We start from the raw sequence: 19,004 nt of genomic DNA on the forward strand, positions 1-19,004 counted from the left end.
GCCAAACGGTAGAGCCTGAAACTGGTAATGGTTTCTGATGAGGCTGCCAAATTGGAATGTGTAAGTACGCATCCTTGAGATCTAGCGCAATCATAAATTCCTTTGGCTCTAAACCCGCAATCACCGAGCGCAGAGACTCCATTTTGAATCTGTAGTAAGTTACGTACTGATTGAGACCCTTTAAGTTCAATATTGGTCTGACTGAGCCATCCGGCTTTGGTACCACAAACAGACTTGAATAATAACCCTGACCCTGTTGGTGTACAGGGACCGGAATCAAAACTGCCGAATCCAGTAGAGACTGAATGGCAATTTGCAGAACCGTCCTCTTGTCGTCCGACAGAGGCAATCCTGTCTTGAAAAACCGCAGAGGCGGAAGACAGTCGAACTCTATTTTGTAACCTTTTAACACTAAATTGCGGATCCACCCATCCGCGGATGTGTGGAACCACGCCAAATGGAACGTCTGAAGGCGTGCTCCCACAATCGGAGAACCGAGATGGGCTGGTAGGCCGTCATGCCACTGGCTTGTCGCCTTAGCGTCCTGGCGAGTTGTGTTGGTTTGTTGGAAACCACATCCTCGACCACGTCTAGCAGGCGTGGCTGTTCCTCTGCCACGTCCTCGAAAGGGCTGAGGTCTAAAAGATTTGAACGAAGGTCCAGCGTACCTTCTTCTTGATACCGGTGGAGGCAATGTAAGAAAACAGACTTACCTCCCATAGCCTCAACAATCCATGCGTCCAATTCAGGACCAAACAACTTCTTGCCATTGTAAGGCAACGCCTCTATACCTCGTTTGACCTCTGCCTCCGCATGATAAGCACGCAGCCAGAGTGCTCTTCGTGCCGTTACTAGCGACGATGAAATACGAGAAGTGAGCTGACAGACGTCAGTAGACGCTGTGCAGATACTCTACAGCCTCACTCATTTGATTTACAAGTAGTATCAGGTTTTCGTCATGTAAAGCAGATTTGAGTTCTGTAACCTGCTGCTACATACATGGATTTTAGCATAGTTTCTTAAACGTAGTAGCTGCTGGCACTGGTATGGTTAATTTCTTGGTAAGTTTTGACACTGAAGAATCAACTATTGGTGGATTCTCTTATGTACATGTTACGGAGTCTGGAAACGGGTAACTAGACTTAAATCTGCGAGGTATAGAAAACCGTTTATCTGGATTCAGTCGTGTTTCTACTAACATCTGATTAAGAGATTCCGACACAGGAAAACTTATCGGAGTTTTTTGTCGTTTAGTAAATACGACCTGATCATTTGTGAGAGGCTCCTCAGTTTCAGTAAACTTCAGAGACTGACGTACCGCTCTGATGAGATCATCAATGCCGGAACTGTTAAAATCCTCGCCATCTGACTCCACTTCGCCCTCCTCACCCTCATCTTGTTCCGTGAGGTCTGGCATGGAATCGTCAGAGTGCAACATAGCAGAAACTGGAAAATCATAAGACATATGAAATTTATCCCGTTTACCCAAAATGGATTTGGACCTTACGCAAGGCTGAGACGCCTCCGGTAGTTCTGGCGGTCTCACCCTAGACTCAGATCTTGCCGTTTCCCGCTCCTGACGAGCGGCGGTCAATTCTGATTGTAACCTATCTAGTACATTTACTAACATACCCCACGGAGGGTCCGGTGAGGACATTGGTTGTAACACTGGAGCAGAAATGGTATTCTGAACCGAATCCACAAAACATACTGTACATGTGGTAGATCCATCCGGTAACACACTGCTACAGACTCTGCAATTATGCTTTTTAGTTTTTGCTGGTACCTTACTCATTATGGCGACAGACAATACAATACACAAAAACAGACACTTACACGACTCAGTAAAATAGCAGTAAGGTGTCTCTATATATATATATCTGGCCAAGTGCAGTACACGTGGCCAGTACTATGAAATGTGATCCCAAATTCCCACTAACACCCCTGCGCCTCCGGTGGAGTAGAGATGTAGTACTGGAACGTTCTGGAATCACAGAGGAAGACACAGGAAGCATGTTAAAATGGTTGCCATGCTATGCTTACACATATAATCCTAGTGCTGGTTACAAACTTTCACTGATTATAATTCTGCAAATATCCCTGCAGCCTAGCATCTGCTGGTGCTGCAGTATTTCTTATGCCGCTCTATTGCCCCCTTATTTATTCCCCCCCCCCCCCTCTGCCTCACCCTTGTGGTAATGCCTGCATGCTCTTTCAGATTCAGAGCAGCGGCAGCGCAGCGTGTGGGGCCCCAGCGGGTATCGCCGAGCGGATCGCCTGTGAGCCCGGGTGAGCAGCGCGTAACACAGCGGTGGGACCCGGAGCAGTAGCAGCGGCCGGCGCCGTGAGCGGGAGAGCAGCGGCGGCCGGCGCCGTGTGAGCGGAAGAGCAGCGGCGGCCGGAGCCGTTGTGAGTGGGGAGAGCAGCGGCGGCCGGAGCCGCTGTGAGTGGGGAGAGCAGCGGCGGCCGGAGCCGCTGTGAGTGGGGAGAGCAGCGGCGGCCGGAGCCGCTGTGAGTGGGGAGAGCAGCGGCGGCCGGAGCCATGTGCGGCGGCGGCCGGAGGCAGTCTGTCCCCGAGTTCTTTAACAATGTCCCCACACCTCGGGGCGGCAGCGGGAGCTGACCGCCCCGTTCACATACCTTCAGTCCTGCAGCTTGTGAGGAGGCTCCGACGGGGCTTCTTAGTAAGCGCCGGCCAGCCTGTGCAGGATCTGTGTGTGTGGCTGTGAGGGAGCTCTTTCAGAGAGGCCCGACACGCCCCTGCTGCTATCAGCAGCTGCACTATCCCTGACCCTGCCTTTTGGAAGGGGGAAAGGGATGTATAAAAATAGAGAAATATAAAAAATAAGAATTTACTTACCGATAATTCTATTTCTCGGAGTCCGTAGTGGATGCTGGGGTTCCTGAAAGGACCATGGGGAATAGCGGCTCCGCAGGAGACAGGGCACAAAAAGTAAAGCTTTAGGATCAGGTGGTGTGCACTGGCTCCTCCCCCTATGACCCTCCTCCAAGCCTCAGTTAGGATACTGTGCCCGGACGAGCGTACACAATAAGGAAGGATTTTGAATCCCGGGTAAGACTCATACCAGCCACACCAATCACACTGTACAACCTGTGATCTGAACCCAGTTAACAGTATGATAACAGCGGAGCCTCTGAAAAGATGGCTCACAACAATAATAACCCGATTTTTGTAACTATGTACAAGTATTGCAGATAATCCGCACTTGGGATGGGCGCCCAGCATCCACTACGGACTCCGAGAAATAGAATTATCGGTAAGTAAATTCTTATTTTCTCTATCGTCCTAGTGGATGCTGGGGTTCCTGAAAGGACCATGGGGATTATACCAAAGCTCCCAAACGGGCGGGAGAGTGCGGATGACTCTGCAGCACTGAATGAGAGAACTCCAGGTCCTCCTTAGCCAGGGTATCAAATTTGTAGGATTTTACAAACGTGTTTGCCCCTGACTAAGTAGCCGCTCGGCAAAGTTGTAAAGCCGAGACCCCTCGGGCAGCCGCCCAAGATGAGCCCACCTTCCTTGTGGAATGGGCATTTACATATTTTGGCTGTGGCAGGCCTGCCACAGAATGTGCAAGCTGAATTGCATTACACATCCAACTAGCAATAGTCTGCTTAGAAGCAAGAGCACCCAGTTTGTTGGGTGCATACAGGATAACAGCAAGTCAGTTTTCCTGACTCCAGCCGTCCTGGAACCTATATTTTCAGGGCCCTGACAAAATCTAGCAACTTGGAGTCCTCCAAGTCCTTAGTAGGCGCAAGGCACCACAATAAGCTGGTTCAGGTGAAACACTGACACCACCTTAGGGAGAGAACTGGGGACGAGTCCGCAGCTCTGCCCTGTCCGAATGGACAAACAGATATGGGCTTTTTTGAGAAAAAAACCACCAATTTGACACTCGCCTGGCCCAGGCCAGGGCCAAGAGCATGGTCACTTTTCATGTGAGATGCTTCAAATCCACAGATTTGACTGGTTGTAAACCAATGTGATTTGAGGAATCCCAGAACTACGTTGAGATCCCACAGTGCCACTGGAGGCACAAAAGGGGGTTGTATATGCAATACTCCCTTGACAAACTTCTGGACTTCAGGAACTGAAGCCAATTCTTTCTGGAAGAAAATCGACAGGGCCGAAATTTGAACCTTAATGGACCCCAATTTGAGGCCCATAGACACTCCTGTTTGCAGGAAATGCAGGAATCGACCGAGTTGAAATTTCTTCGTGGGGCCTTCCTGGCCTCACACCACGCAACATATTTTCGCCCCATGTGGTGATAATGTTGTGCGGTCACCTCCTTCCTGGCTTTGACCAGGGTAGGAATGACCTCTTCCGGAATGCCTTTTTCCCTTAGGATCCGGCGTTCCACCGCCATGCCGTCAAACGCAGCTGCGGTAAATCTTGGAACAGACATGGTACTTGCTGAAGCAAGTCCCTTCTTAGCGGCAGAGGCCATAAGTCCTCTGTGAGCATCTCTTGAAGTTCCGGGTACCAAGTCCTTCTTGGCCAATCCGGAGCCATGAGTATAGTTCTTACTCCTCTACGTCTTATAATTCTCAGTACCTTAGGTATGAGAAGCAGAGGAGGGAACACATACACCGACTGGTACACCCACGGTGTTACCAGAAAGTCCACAGCTATTGCCTGAGGGTCTCTTGACCTGGCGCAATACCTGTCCCGTTTTTTGTTCAGACGGGACGCCATCATGTCCACCTTTGGTATTTCCCAACGGTTCACAATCATGTGGAAAACTTCCCGAAGAAGTTTCCACTCTCCCGGGTGGAGGTCGTGCCTGCTGAGGAAGTCTGCTTCCCAGTTTCCATTCCCGGAATGAAACACTGCTGACAGTGCTATCACATGATTTTCCGCCCAGCGAAAAGTCCTTGCAGTTTTTGCCATTGCCCTCCTGCTTCTTGTGCCGCCCTGTCTGTTTACGTGGGCGACTGCCGTGATGTTTTTCCCACTGGATCAATACCGGCTGACCTTGAAGCAGAGGTCTTGCTAAGCTTAGAGCATTATAAAATTACCCTTAGCTCCAGTATATTTATGTGGAGAAAAATCTCCAGACTTGATCACACTCCCTGGAAATTGTTTCCTTGTGTGACTGCTCCCCAGCCTCTTGGGCTGGCCTCCGTGGTCACCAGCATCCAATCCTGAATGCCGAATCTGCGGCCCTCTAGAAGATGAGCACTCTGTAACCACCACAGGAGAGACACCCTTGTCCTTGGATATAGGGTTATCCGCTGATGCATCTGAAGATGCGATCCGGACCATTTGTCCAGCAGATCCCACTGAAAAGTTCTTGCGTGAAATCTGCCGAATGGAATTGCTTCGTAGGAAGCCTCTTTTCCTGGTTTTAGGAGGTTCCTGACTAGCTCGGATAACTCCCTGGCTTTCTCTTCCGGGAGAAACACCTTTTTCTGGACTGTGTCCAGAATCATCCCTAGGCACAGCAGACGTGTCGTCGGGAACAGCTGCGATTTTGGAATATTTAGAATCCACCCGTGCTGTTGTAGCAGTATCCGAGATAGTGCTACTCCGACCTCCAACTGTTCCCTGGACTTTGCCCTTATCAGGAGATCGTCCAAGTAAGGGATAATTAAGACGCCTTTTCTTTGAAGAAGAATCATCATTTCGGCCATTACCTTGGTAAAGACCCGGGGTGCCGTGGACAATCCAAACGGCAGCGTCTGAAACTGATAGTGACAGTTCTGTACCACGAACCTGAAGTACCCTTAGTGAGAAGGGCAAATTTGGGACATGGAGGTAAGCATCCCTGACTATATAGTCCCCTTCTTCCTGTTCGTTATCACTGCTCTGAGTGACTCCATCTTGATTTGAACCTGTTCAAATTTTTTTAGATTTAGAATAGGTCTCACCTAGCCTTCTGGCTTCAGTACCACAATATAGTGTGGAATAATACCCCTTTCCTTGTTGTAGGAGGGGTAATTTGATTATCACCTGCTGGGAATACAGCTTGTGAATTGTTTCCCATACTGCCTCCTTGTCGGAGGGAGACCTTGGTAAAGCAGACTTCAGGAGCCTGCGAGGGGGAAACGTCTCGACATTCCAATCTGTACCCCTGGGATACTACTTGTAGGATCCAGGGGTCCTGTACGGTCCCAGCGTCATGCTGAGAGCTTGGCAGAAGCGGTGGAAGGCTTCTGTTCCTGGGAATGGGCTGCCTGCTGCAGTCTTCTTCCCTTTCCTCTATCCCTGGGCAGATATGACTCTTATAGGGACGAAAGGACTGAGGCTGAAAAGACGGTGTCTTTTTCTGCAGAGATGTGACTTAGGGTAAAAACGGTGGATTTTCCAGCAGTTGCCGTGGCCACCAGGTCCGATGGACCGACCCCAAATAACTCCTCTTCCTTTATACGGCAATACACCTTTGTGCCGTTTGGAATCTGCATCACCTGACCACTGTCGTGTCCATAAACATCTTGTGGCAGATATGGACATCGCACTTACTCTTGATGCCAGAGTGCAAATATCCCTCTGTGCATCTCGTATATATAGAAATGCATCCTTTAAATGCTCTATAGTCAATAAAATACTGTCCCTGTCAAGGGTATCAATATTTTTAGTCAGGGAATCCGACCAAGCCACCCCAGCTCTGCACATCCAGGCTGAGGCGATCGCTGGTCGCAGTATAACACCAGTATGTGTGTATATACTTTTTATGATATTTTCCAGCCTCCTGTCAGCTGGCTCCTTGAGGACGGCCCTATCTATAGACGGTACCGCCACTTGTTTTGATAAGCGTGTGAGCGCCTTATCCACCCTAAGGGGTGTTTCCCAACGCGCCCTAACTTCTGGCGGGAAAGGGTATACCGCCAATAATTTTCTATCGGGGGGAACCCACGCATCATCACACACTTCCTTTAATTTATCTGATTCAGGAAAAAATAAGAATTTACTTACCGATAATTCTATTTCTCGGAGTCCGTAGTGGATGCTGGGGTTCCTGAAAGGACCATGGGGAATAGCGGCTCCGCAGGAGACAGGGCACAAAAAGTAAAGCTTTAGGATCAGGTGGTGTGCACTGGCTCCTCCCCCTATGACCCTCCTCCAAGCCTCAGTTAGGATACTGTGCCCGGACGAGCGTACACAATAAGGAAGGATTTTGAATCCCGGGTAAGACTCATACCAGCCACACCAATCACACTGTACAACCTGTGATCTGAACCCAGTTAACAGTATGATAACAGCGGAGCCTCTGAAAAGATGGCTCACAACAATAATAACCCGATTTTTGTAACTATGTACAAGTATTGCAGATAATCCGCACTTGGGATGGGCGCCCAGCATCCACTACGGACTCCGAGAAATAGAATTATCGGTAAGTAAATTCTTATTTTCTCTATCGTCCTAGTGGATGCTGGGGTTCCTGAAAGGACCATGGGGATTATACCAAAGCTCCCAAACGGGCGGGAGAGTGCGGATGACTCTGCAGCACCGAATGAGAGAACTCCAGGTCCTCCTCAGCCAGGGTATCAAATTTGTAGAATTTAGCAAACGTGTTTGCCCCTGACCAAGTAGCTGCTCGGCAAAGTTGTAAAGCCGAGACCCCTCGGGCAGCCGCCCAAGATGAGCCCACTTTCCTTGTGGAATGGGCTTTTACTGATTTTGGCTGTGGCAATCCTGCCACAGAATGTGCAAGCTGAATTGTACTACAAATCCAACGAGCAATCGTCTGCTTAGAAGCAGGAGCACCCAGCTTGTTGGGTGCATACAGGATAAACAGCGAGTCAGATTTTCTGACTCCAGCCGTCCTGGAAACATATATTTTCAAGGCCCTGACAACGTCAAGCAACTTAGAGTCCTCTAAGTCCCTGGTAGCCGCAGGTACCACAATAGGTTGGTTCATGTGAAATGCAGAAACCACCTTAGGTAGAAATTGAGGACGAGTCCTCAATTCCGCCCTGTCAGAATGAAAAATTAAGTAAGGGCTTTTATATGATAAAGCCGCCAATTCTGACACACGCCTGGCTGAAGCCAAGGCTAACAGCATCGACACCTTCCATGTGAGATATTTTAAGTCCACAGTGGAAAGTGGTTCAAACCAATGTGACTTTAGAAAACTCAACACCACATTGAGATCCCAAGGTGCCACTGGAGGCACAAAAGGAGGCTGTATGTGCAGGACCCCTTTTACAAATGTCTGAACTTCAGGTACTGAAGCCAGTTCTTTCTGGAAGAAAATCGACAGGGCCGAAATTTGAACCTTAATGGACCCTAATTTTAGGCCCATAGACAGTCCTGTTTGCAGGAAATGAAGGAAACGACCCAGTTGAAATTCCTCTGTAGGGGCCTTCTTGGCCTCACACCACGCAACATATTTACGCCAAATGCGGTGATAATGTTTTGCGGTTACGTCCTTCCTGGCTTTGACCAGAGTAGGGATGACTTCTTCTGGAATGCCTTTTTCCCTCAGGATCCGGCGTTCAACCGCCATGCCGTCAAACGCAGCCGCGGTAAGTCTTGGAACAGACAAGGCTCCTGCAGTAGCAGGTCCTTTCTTAGAGGTAGAGGCCACGGTTCGTCCGTGAGCATCTCTTGAAGTTCCGGGTACCAAGTCCGTCTTGGCCAATCCGGAACCACGAGTATAGTTCTTACTCCTCTCCTTCTTATGATTCTCAGTACTTTTGGTATGAGAGGCAGAGGAGGGAACACATACACTGACTGGTACACCCACGGCGTTACCAGAGCGTCCACTGCTATTGCCTGAGGGTCCCTTGACCTGGCGCAATATCTGTCCAGTTTTTTGTTGAGGCGGGACGCCATCATGTCCACCTTTGGTTTTTCCCAACGGTTTACAATCAGGTGGAAGACTTCTGGGTGAAGTCCCCACTCTCCCGGGTGAAGGTCGTGTCTGCTGAGGAAGTCTGCTTCCCAGTTGTCCACTCCCGGAATGAATACTGCTGACAGTGCTATCACATGATTTTCCGCCCAGCGAAGAATCCTTGCAGCTTCTGCCATTGCCCTCCTGCTTCTCGTGCCGCCCTGTCTGTTTACGTGGGCGACTGACGTGATGTTGTCCGATTGGATCAACACCGCCTGACCCTGAAGCAGAGGTTTTGCTTGACTTAGGGCATTGTAAATGGCCCTTAGTTCCAGAATGTTTATATGAAGAGACGTTTCCAGGCTTGACCACAGGCCCTGGAAATTCCTTCCCTGTGTGACTGCTCCCCAGCCTCTCAGGCTGGCATCCGTGGTTACCAGGATCCAATCCTGAATGCCAAATCTGCGGCCCTCTAGTAGATGAGCACTCTGCAGCCACCACAGGAGAGACACCCTTGTCCTTGGCGACAGGGTTATCCGCTGATGCATCTGCAGATGCGATCCGGACCATTTGTCCAGTAGATCCCACTGAAATGTTCTTGCATGGAATCTTCCGAATGGAATCGCTTCGTAAGAAGCCACCATTTTCCCCAGGACCCTCGTGCACTGATGCACTGAGACCTGTCCTGGTTTTAGGAGGTTCCTGACTAGCTCGGATAACTCCCTGGCCTTCTCCTCCGGGAGAAACACCTTCTTCTGGACTGTGTCCAGAATCATTCCTAGGAACAGTAGACGTGTCGTTGGAATCAGCTGCGATTTTGGAATATTTAGAATCCACCCGTGCTGACGTAACACTACCTGAGATAGTGCTACTCCGACTTCTAACTGTTCCCTGGATCTTGCCCTTATCAGGAGATCGTCCAAGTAAGGGATAATTAAAATGTTTTTTCTTCTTAGAAGAATCATCATTTCGGCCATTACCTTGGTAAAGACCCGAGGTGCCGTGGACAATCCAAACGGCAGCGTCTGAAACTGATAATGACAGTTTTGTACTACAAACCTGAGGTACCCTTGGTGAGAAGGGTATATCGGGACGTGGAGATAAGCATCCTTGATGTCCAGAGACACCATATAGTCCCCTTCTTCCAGGTTTGCTATCACTGCTCTGAGTGACTCCATCTTGAATTTGAACCTTTTTATGTAAGTGTTCAAGGATTTCGGATTTAAAATTGGTCTCACCGAGCCGTCCGGCTTCGGTACCACAAACAGCGTGGAATAATACCCCTTTCCTTGTTGCAGGAGGGGTACCTTGATTATCACCTGCTGGGAATACAGCTTGTGAATGGCTGCCAAAACTGCCTCCCTGTCGGAGGGAGACTTTGGTAAAGCAGACTTCAGGAAACGACGAGGGGGAAACGCCTCGAATTCCAGTTTGTACCCCTGCGATACTACCTGTAGAATCCAGGGATCCACTTGCGAGTGAGCCCACTGCGCGTTGAAATTCTTGAGACGGGCCCCCACCATATCTGAGTCTGCTTGTAAAGCCCCAGCGTCATGCTGAAGACTTGGCAGAAGCAGGGGAGGGCTTCTGCTCCTGTGAAGCGGCTGCATGGTGCAGTCTTTTTCCTCTTCCTCTGCCCCGGGGCAGATATGAGTGGCCTTTTGCTCGCTTGTACTTATGGGAACGAAAGGACTGAGTTTGAAAAGACGGTGTCTTTTTCTGCTGATGTGGAGTGACCTGGGGTAAAAAGGTGGATTTTCCAGCCGTTGCCGTGGCCACCAGGTCCGATAGACCAGCCCCAAATAACTCCTCCCCTTTATACGGCAATACTTCCATGTGCTGTTTGGAATCCGCATCCCCTGACCACTGACGCGTCCATAACGCTCTTCTGGCAGAGATGGACATAGCACTTATTCTTGATGCCAGGGTGCAAATATCCCTCTGTGCATCACGCATATATAGTAGTGCATCCTTTAAATGTTCTATAGTTAACAAAATATTGTCCCTATCCAGGGTATCAATATTCTCGGTCAGGGAATCCGACCATGCGACTCCAGCACTGCACATCCAGGCTGAGGCGATTGCTGGTCGCAGTATAACACCAGTATGTGTGTATATACTTTTTAGGATATTTTCCAGCCTTCTATCAGCTGGTTCTTTGAGGGTAGCCGTATCAGGAGACGGTAACGCTACTTGTTTTGATAAACGTGTGAGCGCCTTATCTACCCTAGGGGGTGTTTCCCAACGCGCCCTAACCTCTGGCGGGAAAGGATATAATGCTAATAATTTTTTAGAAATTAGCTGTTTTTTATCGGGGGAAACCCACGCTTTTTCACACACCTCATTTATTTCCTCTGACTCAGGAAAAAATATTGGTAGGTTTTTTTTTTTTTTTTCTCTCCCCACATAATACCCTTCTTTGTGGTACTTGTAGTGTCAGAAAGGTTCAATGCCTCTTTCATTGCCGTGATCATGTAACGTGTGGCCCTACTGGACATTACGTTTGTCTCGTCACCGTCGACACTAGACTCAGTATCTGTGTCAGGGTCTGTGTCGACCCACTGAGGTAACGGGCGTTTTAGCGCCCCTGACGGTGTCTGAGACGCCTGGACAGGCACTAATTGATTTGCCGGCTGTCTCATGTCGTCAACAGTTTTCTGCAAATTGCTGACATTATCACTTAATTGTTTAAATACAATCATCCAGTCAGGTGTCGACTCCCTAGGGGGTGACATCACCAACACAGGCAACTGCTCCGCCTCCACATAATTTTCCTCCTCATACATGTCGACACACGCGTACCGACACACAGCACACACACCGGGAATGCTCTGATAGAGGACAGGACCCCACTTAGCCCTTTGGAGAGACAGAGGGAGAGTCTGCCAGCACACACCCAGCGCTATATATATATATACAGGGATATAAGTGTTATTCCCTTATAGCTGCTGTTATTATCGTTATTTGCTGCCAAAAATGCCCCCCCTTCTCTTTTTTACCCTGATTCTGAAGCAGGACTGCAGGGGAGAGTCAGGGAGCCGTCCTTCCAGCGGAGCTGTGAGGGAAAATGGCGCTTGTGTGCTGAGGAGATAGGCTCCGCCCCTTCACGACGTCCTTATCTCCCGCTTTTCTGTGTAAAATGGCAGGGGATTAAAATACATCCATATAGCCCAGGAGCTATATGTGATGTATTCTGTTTTGCCACCTAAGGTATTCCGTTATATTGCGTCTCAGGGCGCTCCCCCCCCCAGCGCCCTGCACCCTCAGTGACCGGAGTGTGAAGTGTGCTGAGAGCAATGGCGCACAGCTGCGGTGCTGTGCGCTACCTTAGTCTGAAGACAGGATGTCTTCTGCCGCCGATTTCACCGGACCTCTTCGTCTCTTCTGGCTCTGTAAGGGGGACGGCGGCGCGGCTCCGGTGACCCATCCAGGCTGAACCTGTGATCGTCCCTCTGGAGCTAGTGTCCAGTAGCCTAAGAAACCCGATCCACTCTGCACTCAGGTGAGTCCGTTTCTTCTCCCCTTAGTCCCACGATGCAGTGAGCCTGTTGCCAGCAGGACTCACTGAAAATAAAAAAACCTAACTAAACTTTTATTCTAAGCAGCTCAGGAGAGCCACCTAGATTGCACCCTTCTCGGCCGGGCACAAAAATCTAACTGAGGCTTTAAGGAGGGTCATAGGGGGAGGAGCCAGTGCACACCACCTGATCCTAAAGCTTTACTTTTTGTGCCCTGTCTCCTGCGGAGCCGCTATTCCCCATGGTCCTTTCAGGAACCCCAGCATCCACTAGGACGATAGAGAAACTACAGGTAGTTTTTTCACATCCCACATAATACCCTCTTTTGTGGTACTTGTAGTATCAGAAATATGTAACACCTCCTTCATTGCCCTTAACATGTAACGTGTGGCCCTAAAGGGAAATACGTTTGTTTCTTCACCGTCGACACTGAAATCAGTGTCCGTGTCTGTGTCTGTCGACCGACTGAGGTAAAAGGACGTTTTAACGCCCCTGACGGTGTTTGAGACGCCTGGACAGGTACTAATTTGTTTGCCAGCCGTCTCATGTCGCCAACCGACCTTGCAGCGTGTTGACATTATCACGTAATTCCATAAATAAGCCATCCATTCCGGTGTCGACTCCCTAGAGAGTGACATCACCATTACAGGCAATTTGCTCCGCCTCCTCACCAACATCGTCCTCATACATGTCGACACACACGTACCGACATATAGCACACACACACAGGGAATGCTCTGACAGAGGACAGGACCCCACTAGCCCCTTGGGGAGACAGAGGGAGAGTTTGCCAGCACACACCAAAGCGCTATATTTTACAGGGATAGCCTTATAATAAGTGCTCCCTTATAGCTGCTTTTATAAAATCACAATTTCGCCAAATTTTGCCCCCCCTCTCTTGATTTAACCCTGTTTCTGTAGTGCAGTGCAGGGGAGAGCCTGGGAGCCTTCCTGACCAGCGGAACTGTGTGAGGAAATGGCGCTGTGTGCTGAGGAGATAGGCCCCGCCCCTTTTTCGGCGGGCTCGTCTTCTGCTCTTTAACGGATTCTGGCAGGGGTTAAATATCTCCATATAGCCCCCGGAGGCTATATGTGAGGTATTTTATGCCAAAAAATAGGTTTACATTGCTTCCCAGGGCGCCCCCCCCAGCGCCCTGCACCCTCAGTGACTGCCGTGTGAAGTGTGCTGAGAGCAATGGCGCACAGCTGCAGTGCTGTGCGCTACCTTAAGAAGACTGAGGAGTCTTCTGCCGCCGATTCTGGACCTTCTTCTCTTTTCAGCATCTGCAAGGGGGCCGGCGGCGAGGCTCCGGTGACCATCCAGGCTGTACCTGTGATCGTCCCTCTGGAGCTAATGTCCAGTAGCCAAAGAAGCCAATCCATCCTGCACGCAGGTGAGTTCACTTCTTCTCCCCTAAGTCCCTCGATGCAGTGATCCTGTTGCCAGCAGGACTCACTGTAAAATAAAAAACCTAAGCTAAACTTTTCTAAGCAGCTCTTTAGGAGAGCCACCTAGATTGCACCCTTCTCGGCCGGGCACAAAAACCTAACTGAGGCTTGGAGGAGGGTCATAGGGGGAGGAGCCAGTGCACACCACCTGATCCTAAAGCTTTACTTTTTGTGCCCTGTCTCCTGCGGAGCCGCTATTCCCCATGGTCCTTTCAGGAACCCCAGCATCCACTAGGACGATAGAGAAATAAAAATAAAAATATTCAAAGTAATTGTGACCTGAGCCACAAAGCTGTTACTACTTCGAGCACAGAAAAAACACTGAGGTAGTACACTGAGGTACTCTGGGATATGGAGGGGTGGAGTGTTCTAAATTTAAATATTCAGTGCTGTTCCTACGGAAGCCCGTCCATATCCCAAGAGTACTCCAGTGACCCCTAGTGGATGATAAAGAAAAGGCGCCAGAGGTGGGAACACAGGGAGCGGGAATGTAAAGGCGGCAGAGGCGGGAACACAGGGAGCGGGAATGTAAAGGCTGCAGAGGCGGGAACACAGGGGGCGGGAATGTAAAGGCGGCAGAGGCGGGAACACAGGGAGCGGGAATGTAAAGGCGGCAGAGGCGGGAACACAGGGAGCGGAATGTAAAGGCGGCAGAGGCGGGAACACAGGGAGTGGGACTGTAAAGGCGGCAGAGGTGGGAACACAGGGAGCGGGAACGTAAAGGCGGCAGAGGCGGGAACACAGGGAGCGGGAACGTAAAGGCGGCAGAGGCGGGAACACAGGGAGCGGGAACGTAAAGGCGGCAGAGGCGGGAACACAGGGAGCGGGAACGTAAAGGCGGCAGAGGCGGGAACACAGGGAGCGGGAATGTAAAGGCGGCAAAAGCGGGAACACAGGGAGCGGGAATTAAAGGCGGCAGAGGTGGGAACACAGGGAGCGGGAACGTAAAGGCGGCAGAGGCGGGAACACAGGGAGCGGGAACGTAAAGGCGGCAGAGGCGGGAACACAGGGAGCGGGAACGTAAAGGCAGCAGAGGCGGGAACACAGGGAGCGGGAACGTAAAGGCGGCAGAGGCGGGAACACAGGGAGCGGGAACGTAAAGGCGGCAGAGGCGGGAACACAGGGAGCGGGAACGTAAAGGCGGCAGAGGCGGGAACACAGGGAGCGGGAACCTAAAGGCGGCAGAGGCGGGAACACAGGGAGCGGGAATGTAAAGGCGGCAGAGGCGGGAACACAGGGAGCGGGAATGTAAAGGCGGCAGAGGCGGGAACACAGGGTGCGGGAATGTAAAGGCGGCAGAGGTGGGAACACAGGGAGCGGGAACGTAAAGGCGGCAGAGGCGCGAACACAGGGAGCGGGAATGTAAAGGCGGCAGAGGCGGGAACACAGGGAGCGGGAATGTAAAGGCAGCAGAGGTGGGAACACAGGGAGCGGGAATGTAAAGGCGGCAGAGGCGGGAACACAGGGAGCGGGAATACTGGGAGCGGGAATGTAAAGGCGGCAGAGGTGAGAACACAGGGAGCGGGAATGTAAAGGCGGCAGAGGCGGGAACACAGGGTGCGGGAATGAAAAGGCGACAGAGGCGGGAACACAGGGAGCGGGAATGTAAAGGCGGCAGAGGCGGGAACACAGGGAGCGGGAATACTGGGAGCGGGAATGTAAAGGCGGCAGAGGTGAGAACACAGGGAGCGGGAATGTAAAGGCGGCAGAGGCGGGAACACAGGGTGCGGGAATGAAAAGGCGACAGAGGCGGGAACACAGGGAGCGGGAATGTAAAGGCGGCAGAGGCGGGAACACAGGGTGCGGGAATGTAAAGGCGGCAGAGGTGGGAACACAGGGAGCGGGAATGTAAAGGCGGCAGAGGCGGGAACACAGGGAGCGGGAATGTAAAAGCGGCAGAGGCGGGAACACAGAGCGGGAATGTAAAGGCGGCAGAGGTGGGAACACAGGGAGCGGGAATGTAAAGGCGGCAGAGGCGGAAACACGGAGCGGGAATACTGGGAGCGGGAATGTAAAGGCGGCAGAGGTGAGAACACAGGGAGCGGGAATGTAAAGGCGGCAGAGGCGGGAACACAGGGAGCGGGAATGTAAAGGCGGCAGAGAGAACGCATCATACTCCAGATACTGACCTTATACTGGCGACCGCCACTGGCAGTAACAGACTGCTCGGCATGCAGAGGTTGCCTTGGGGCACTGCAGGTGGAATGGGTTTCTGCGGCCTTCTGGGACCCCGCCTCCTCTTTTTCTTGTGTTTTTTGGTAAGCGCAGGGGGCTTGGTCTTTTTTCTGGGTTTCCTCTGCTGCTGGTGCTGAAGCTTACGTGAATTGTCCCCTCGGAGGAAATTATCCTGGTAATGAGACAGGAAGGGATGAGACTCGTCTCTCTAATACACAAGTGCAATGCCAACTCCTACAGTTACACCCTGCATCTAGAAGACTGTTCCTCTAGTTCCCACGTAACACATAATCCAGCTATAGCTCAACAGAAATATAAAACACACAACATGAAAACACACTATAACACTGCTTTCCATGATACAAATCAATGGACAGCAAAGTGGAAGTTGTGTATTATATGTGGCATAATGTAATCCCTTAGTGTGAGCAATACGGATATTAGAAGCCACCAAGGAGTTATGTGACCGTATAGAGACACATCTCTAGGACAAAAGCTTGTGTATATGATTGTAGCTGCATGTCGGTGTGTTAGTGTAGGTCTTGCAAATAAGGTGACGAGGTTTGATATCTTAAGTGAACAAAAGCGTGTTACTTAATGCATCACATAAAGAGGCAATCAGGAGTCAGCGTGGTACTGTGGGCCTAGTTCAGACCTGATTGCAGCAGCAAATTTGTTAGCAGTTGGCCAAAACCATGTGTACTGCAGGTGGGGCAGATATAACACGTGCAGAGAGAGTTAGATTTGGGTGGGGTGTGTTCTGACATCTAAATTGCAGTGTAAAAATAAAGCAGACAGTATTTACCCTGCACAGAAACAAAATAACACACCCAAATCTACCTCTCTCTGTACATATTACATCTACCCCACCTGCACTGCCCAACTGCTAACAAATTTGCTTGTCAGGAATCGACTTACCGCTGTTATGTCTGTCCGCCGGAGCGGACTCCGTCCGGGGTCACTGCATGTTGCTGTCACCTGTCACCCTGCTCGTGGATACCATCTCAGGCCTGGGAGCGCCCCTGGAGTCAACGGGCGCGTGGGCGCGCCGCGTCCCAGCCGGGCCGCGTCATGGGCGCCGCCATGACAGTTTTCCCCAGTGTAACTGCGGCAGCCAATCCGGAGCTCGGCCGCACCTCCTCGTCTCACTCCAGCCAATACCTGCCGGTCAGGGGGTATATCAGGAGCTGCAGGGTGAGTCAGAGGTTGTCCTGAACTTTGTGTCACTCCTGCGACCCGTGTGTCTGGACCTGTTCTCCTGATCCTCCGTGTTCCAGGATATTCTCCTGATCCTCCGTGCTCCTGGATATTCTTCAGTACCTGTTACTTCCGTGGAACTACAAGTACCAGCACCAGCAATACCTTTCTGGCTTCACACCTTCTACACCTGCAGTGTGCTCCAGCCTACAGCAGTAGAGACTCCCTCTCCAGGTGCATTCCGTCATCTCACCTGTGATTCAGCCTGCATGCTGATTGTGCACTTCCAACAGCACAGTGAACATTACCATCCAGTCTCCTGCATTGCTACCAGGTTTGCTACCATTATTCCACCTCTGCTGGCTCCACGTTTTAATTACTCTGGTTCCATTTCTGCATTACAAACTCTGCCATAGACTTTCAAGTTTCAAACCATATTATATCATTGCCATTACCATTGCCGTTACCATTGTCATTTCCATTGCATTCGTTTGTTTTACTTTCTGCTGCATTATTATCTGGACTTTCTGTTATTAATAAATCTACATTGTGCACATGCGCAGAAACCCAATACTGCCTCCTCACTTCATTCCACCTACCTCCACTGACCCACTAGCGCCCCCTCCGGGGACACAAACTAAACCGACTCTGACAGTAAGTTCAGGACCGATGGACTCGGACGGTGGTCAGAGTGTGGGGTCAGGGGCCTTACAAAACCTGGTCTCCTGTTTGGATGGACAAGAGGCTGTGCAGCAGCAGATATTCCAGTTTCTGCAAGGGATGTCCTCCCGGATTGATACGTTACAACAATCTCTGCTAAGTGCGCCTGCACCTCCAGTTCCTGTTACCCCTGCACATGCCAGTGTTGGGGGTTCTTCTTCTTCTCCGGCTGCATCTGCTCCTGTATCTCGTTTGCACTTGCCTGTGCCTAGCAGGTATGATGGCAGTCCGAAGTTATGCCGTGGGTTCCTCAACCAGTGTGAAGTCCAGTTTGAACTTTTACCTCACAATTTTCCCACGCCAAGATCCAAGGTTGCTTATATCATTTCACTGCTCTCTGGATCAGCCCTGAGCTGGGTGTCTCCTCTATGGGAACGTGCCGACCCGTTGATGAACAACTATGCTGAGTTTGTTTCCATCTTCAGACGCATCTTCGATGAACCGGGTCGTGCAACATCAGCCTCCGCAGATCTTCTCCAGCTCCGTCAAGGGACTCGCAGTATGGGCCAATACGTCATCCAGTTCCAGACGCTAGCCGCAGAGATCCAGTGGAATAACCAAGCCTTGGTAGCAGCCTTCTGGCATGGACTCTCGGAGAGGATAAAAGATGAACTGGCAACCCGTGATATTCCTGAGCAATTACCCGAGCTAATCTCCCTATGTATCAAGTTGGACTCTCGCATCCGCGAACGCAACAATGAGCGTGCTCGTGCTGAGTGTCGCAAACCAAGAATGGTACCTCCTGTACAGTTGCAGCCTCCACCTTCTGATGAGCCTATGCAAATTAATAGGTCCCGCTTAACTGCTGAGGAGCGCTCAAGGAGACTCCGTGAGAGACTGTGTCTTTACTGTGCGGCAGTAGGCCACCAAATAAGTTCTTGTCCAGTGCGTTCGGGAAACGCCAGATCCTGACTTGTAAGGGAGGAGTCAAGTTGGGATCTTTCAAGCAAGCTCCTTCAACCCAAGATTTCATTCTTCCTGTGACCTTGGAGACGGCGGCTGGACTCCAATCTGCAACTGCGTTGGTAGACTGTGGTGCAGCGGGGAATTTCATCACTCAAGCTGCGGTAGACAAGTTTCATCTGCCGGTCTATGAACTTCCATATCCAGTCTACATCACGGCAGTTGATGGTAGTCGTAT

The 19,004-nt window shown here is 50.7% G+C and overlaps 1 protein-coding gene across 1 annotated transcript in view; it reads right to left on the reverse strand.

Moving 5' to 3' along the window:
• INO80D (INO80 complex subunit D) overlaps nt 1-19,004 on the reverse strand; it is a 90,364-nt gene that overhangs the window by 31,139 nt on the left and 40,221 nt on the right. Inside the window, exon 8 of the mRNA XM_063932658.1 lies at nt 15,901-16,118. Within this exon, the coding sequence (XP_063788728.1) occupies nt 15,901-16,118 (218 nt within the window). The remainder of the gene's footprint in view (nt 1-15,900; nt 16,119-19,004) is intronic.

This window comes from Pseudophryne corroboree, chromosome 7 (assembly GCF_028390025.1).
Source record: "Pseudophryne corroboree isolate aPseCor3 chromosome 7, aPseCor3.hap2, whole genome shotgun sequence".
Lineage (NCBI taxonomy): Eukaryota > Metazoa > Chordata > Amphibia > Anura > Myobatrachidae > Pseudophryne > Pseudophryne corroboree.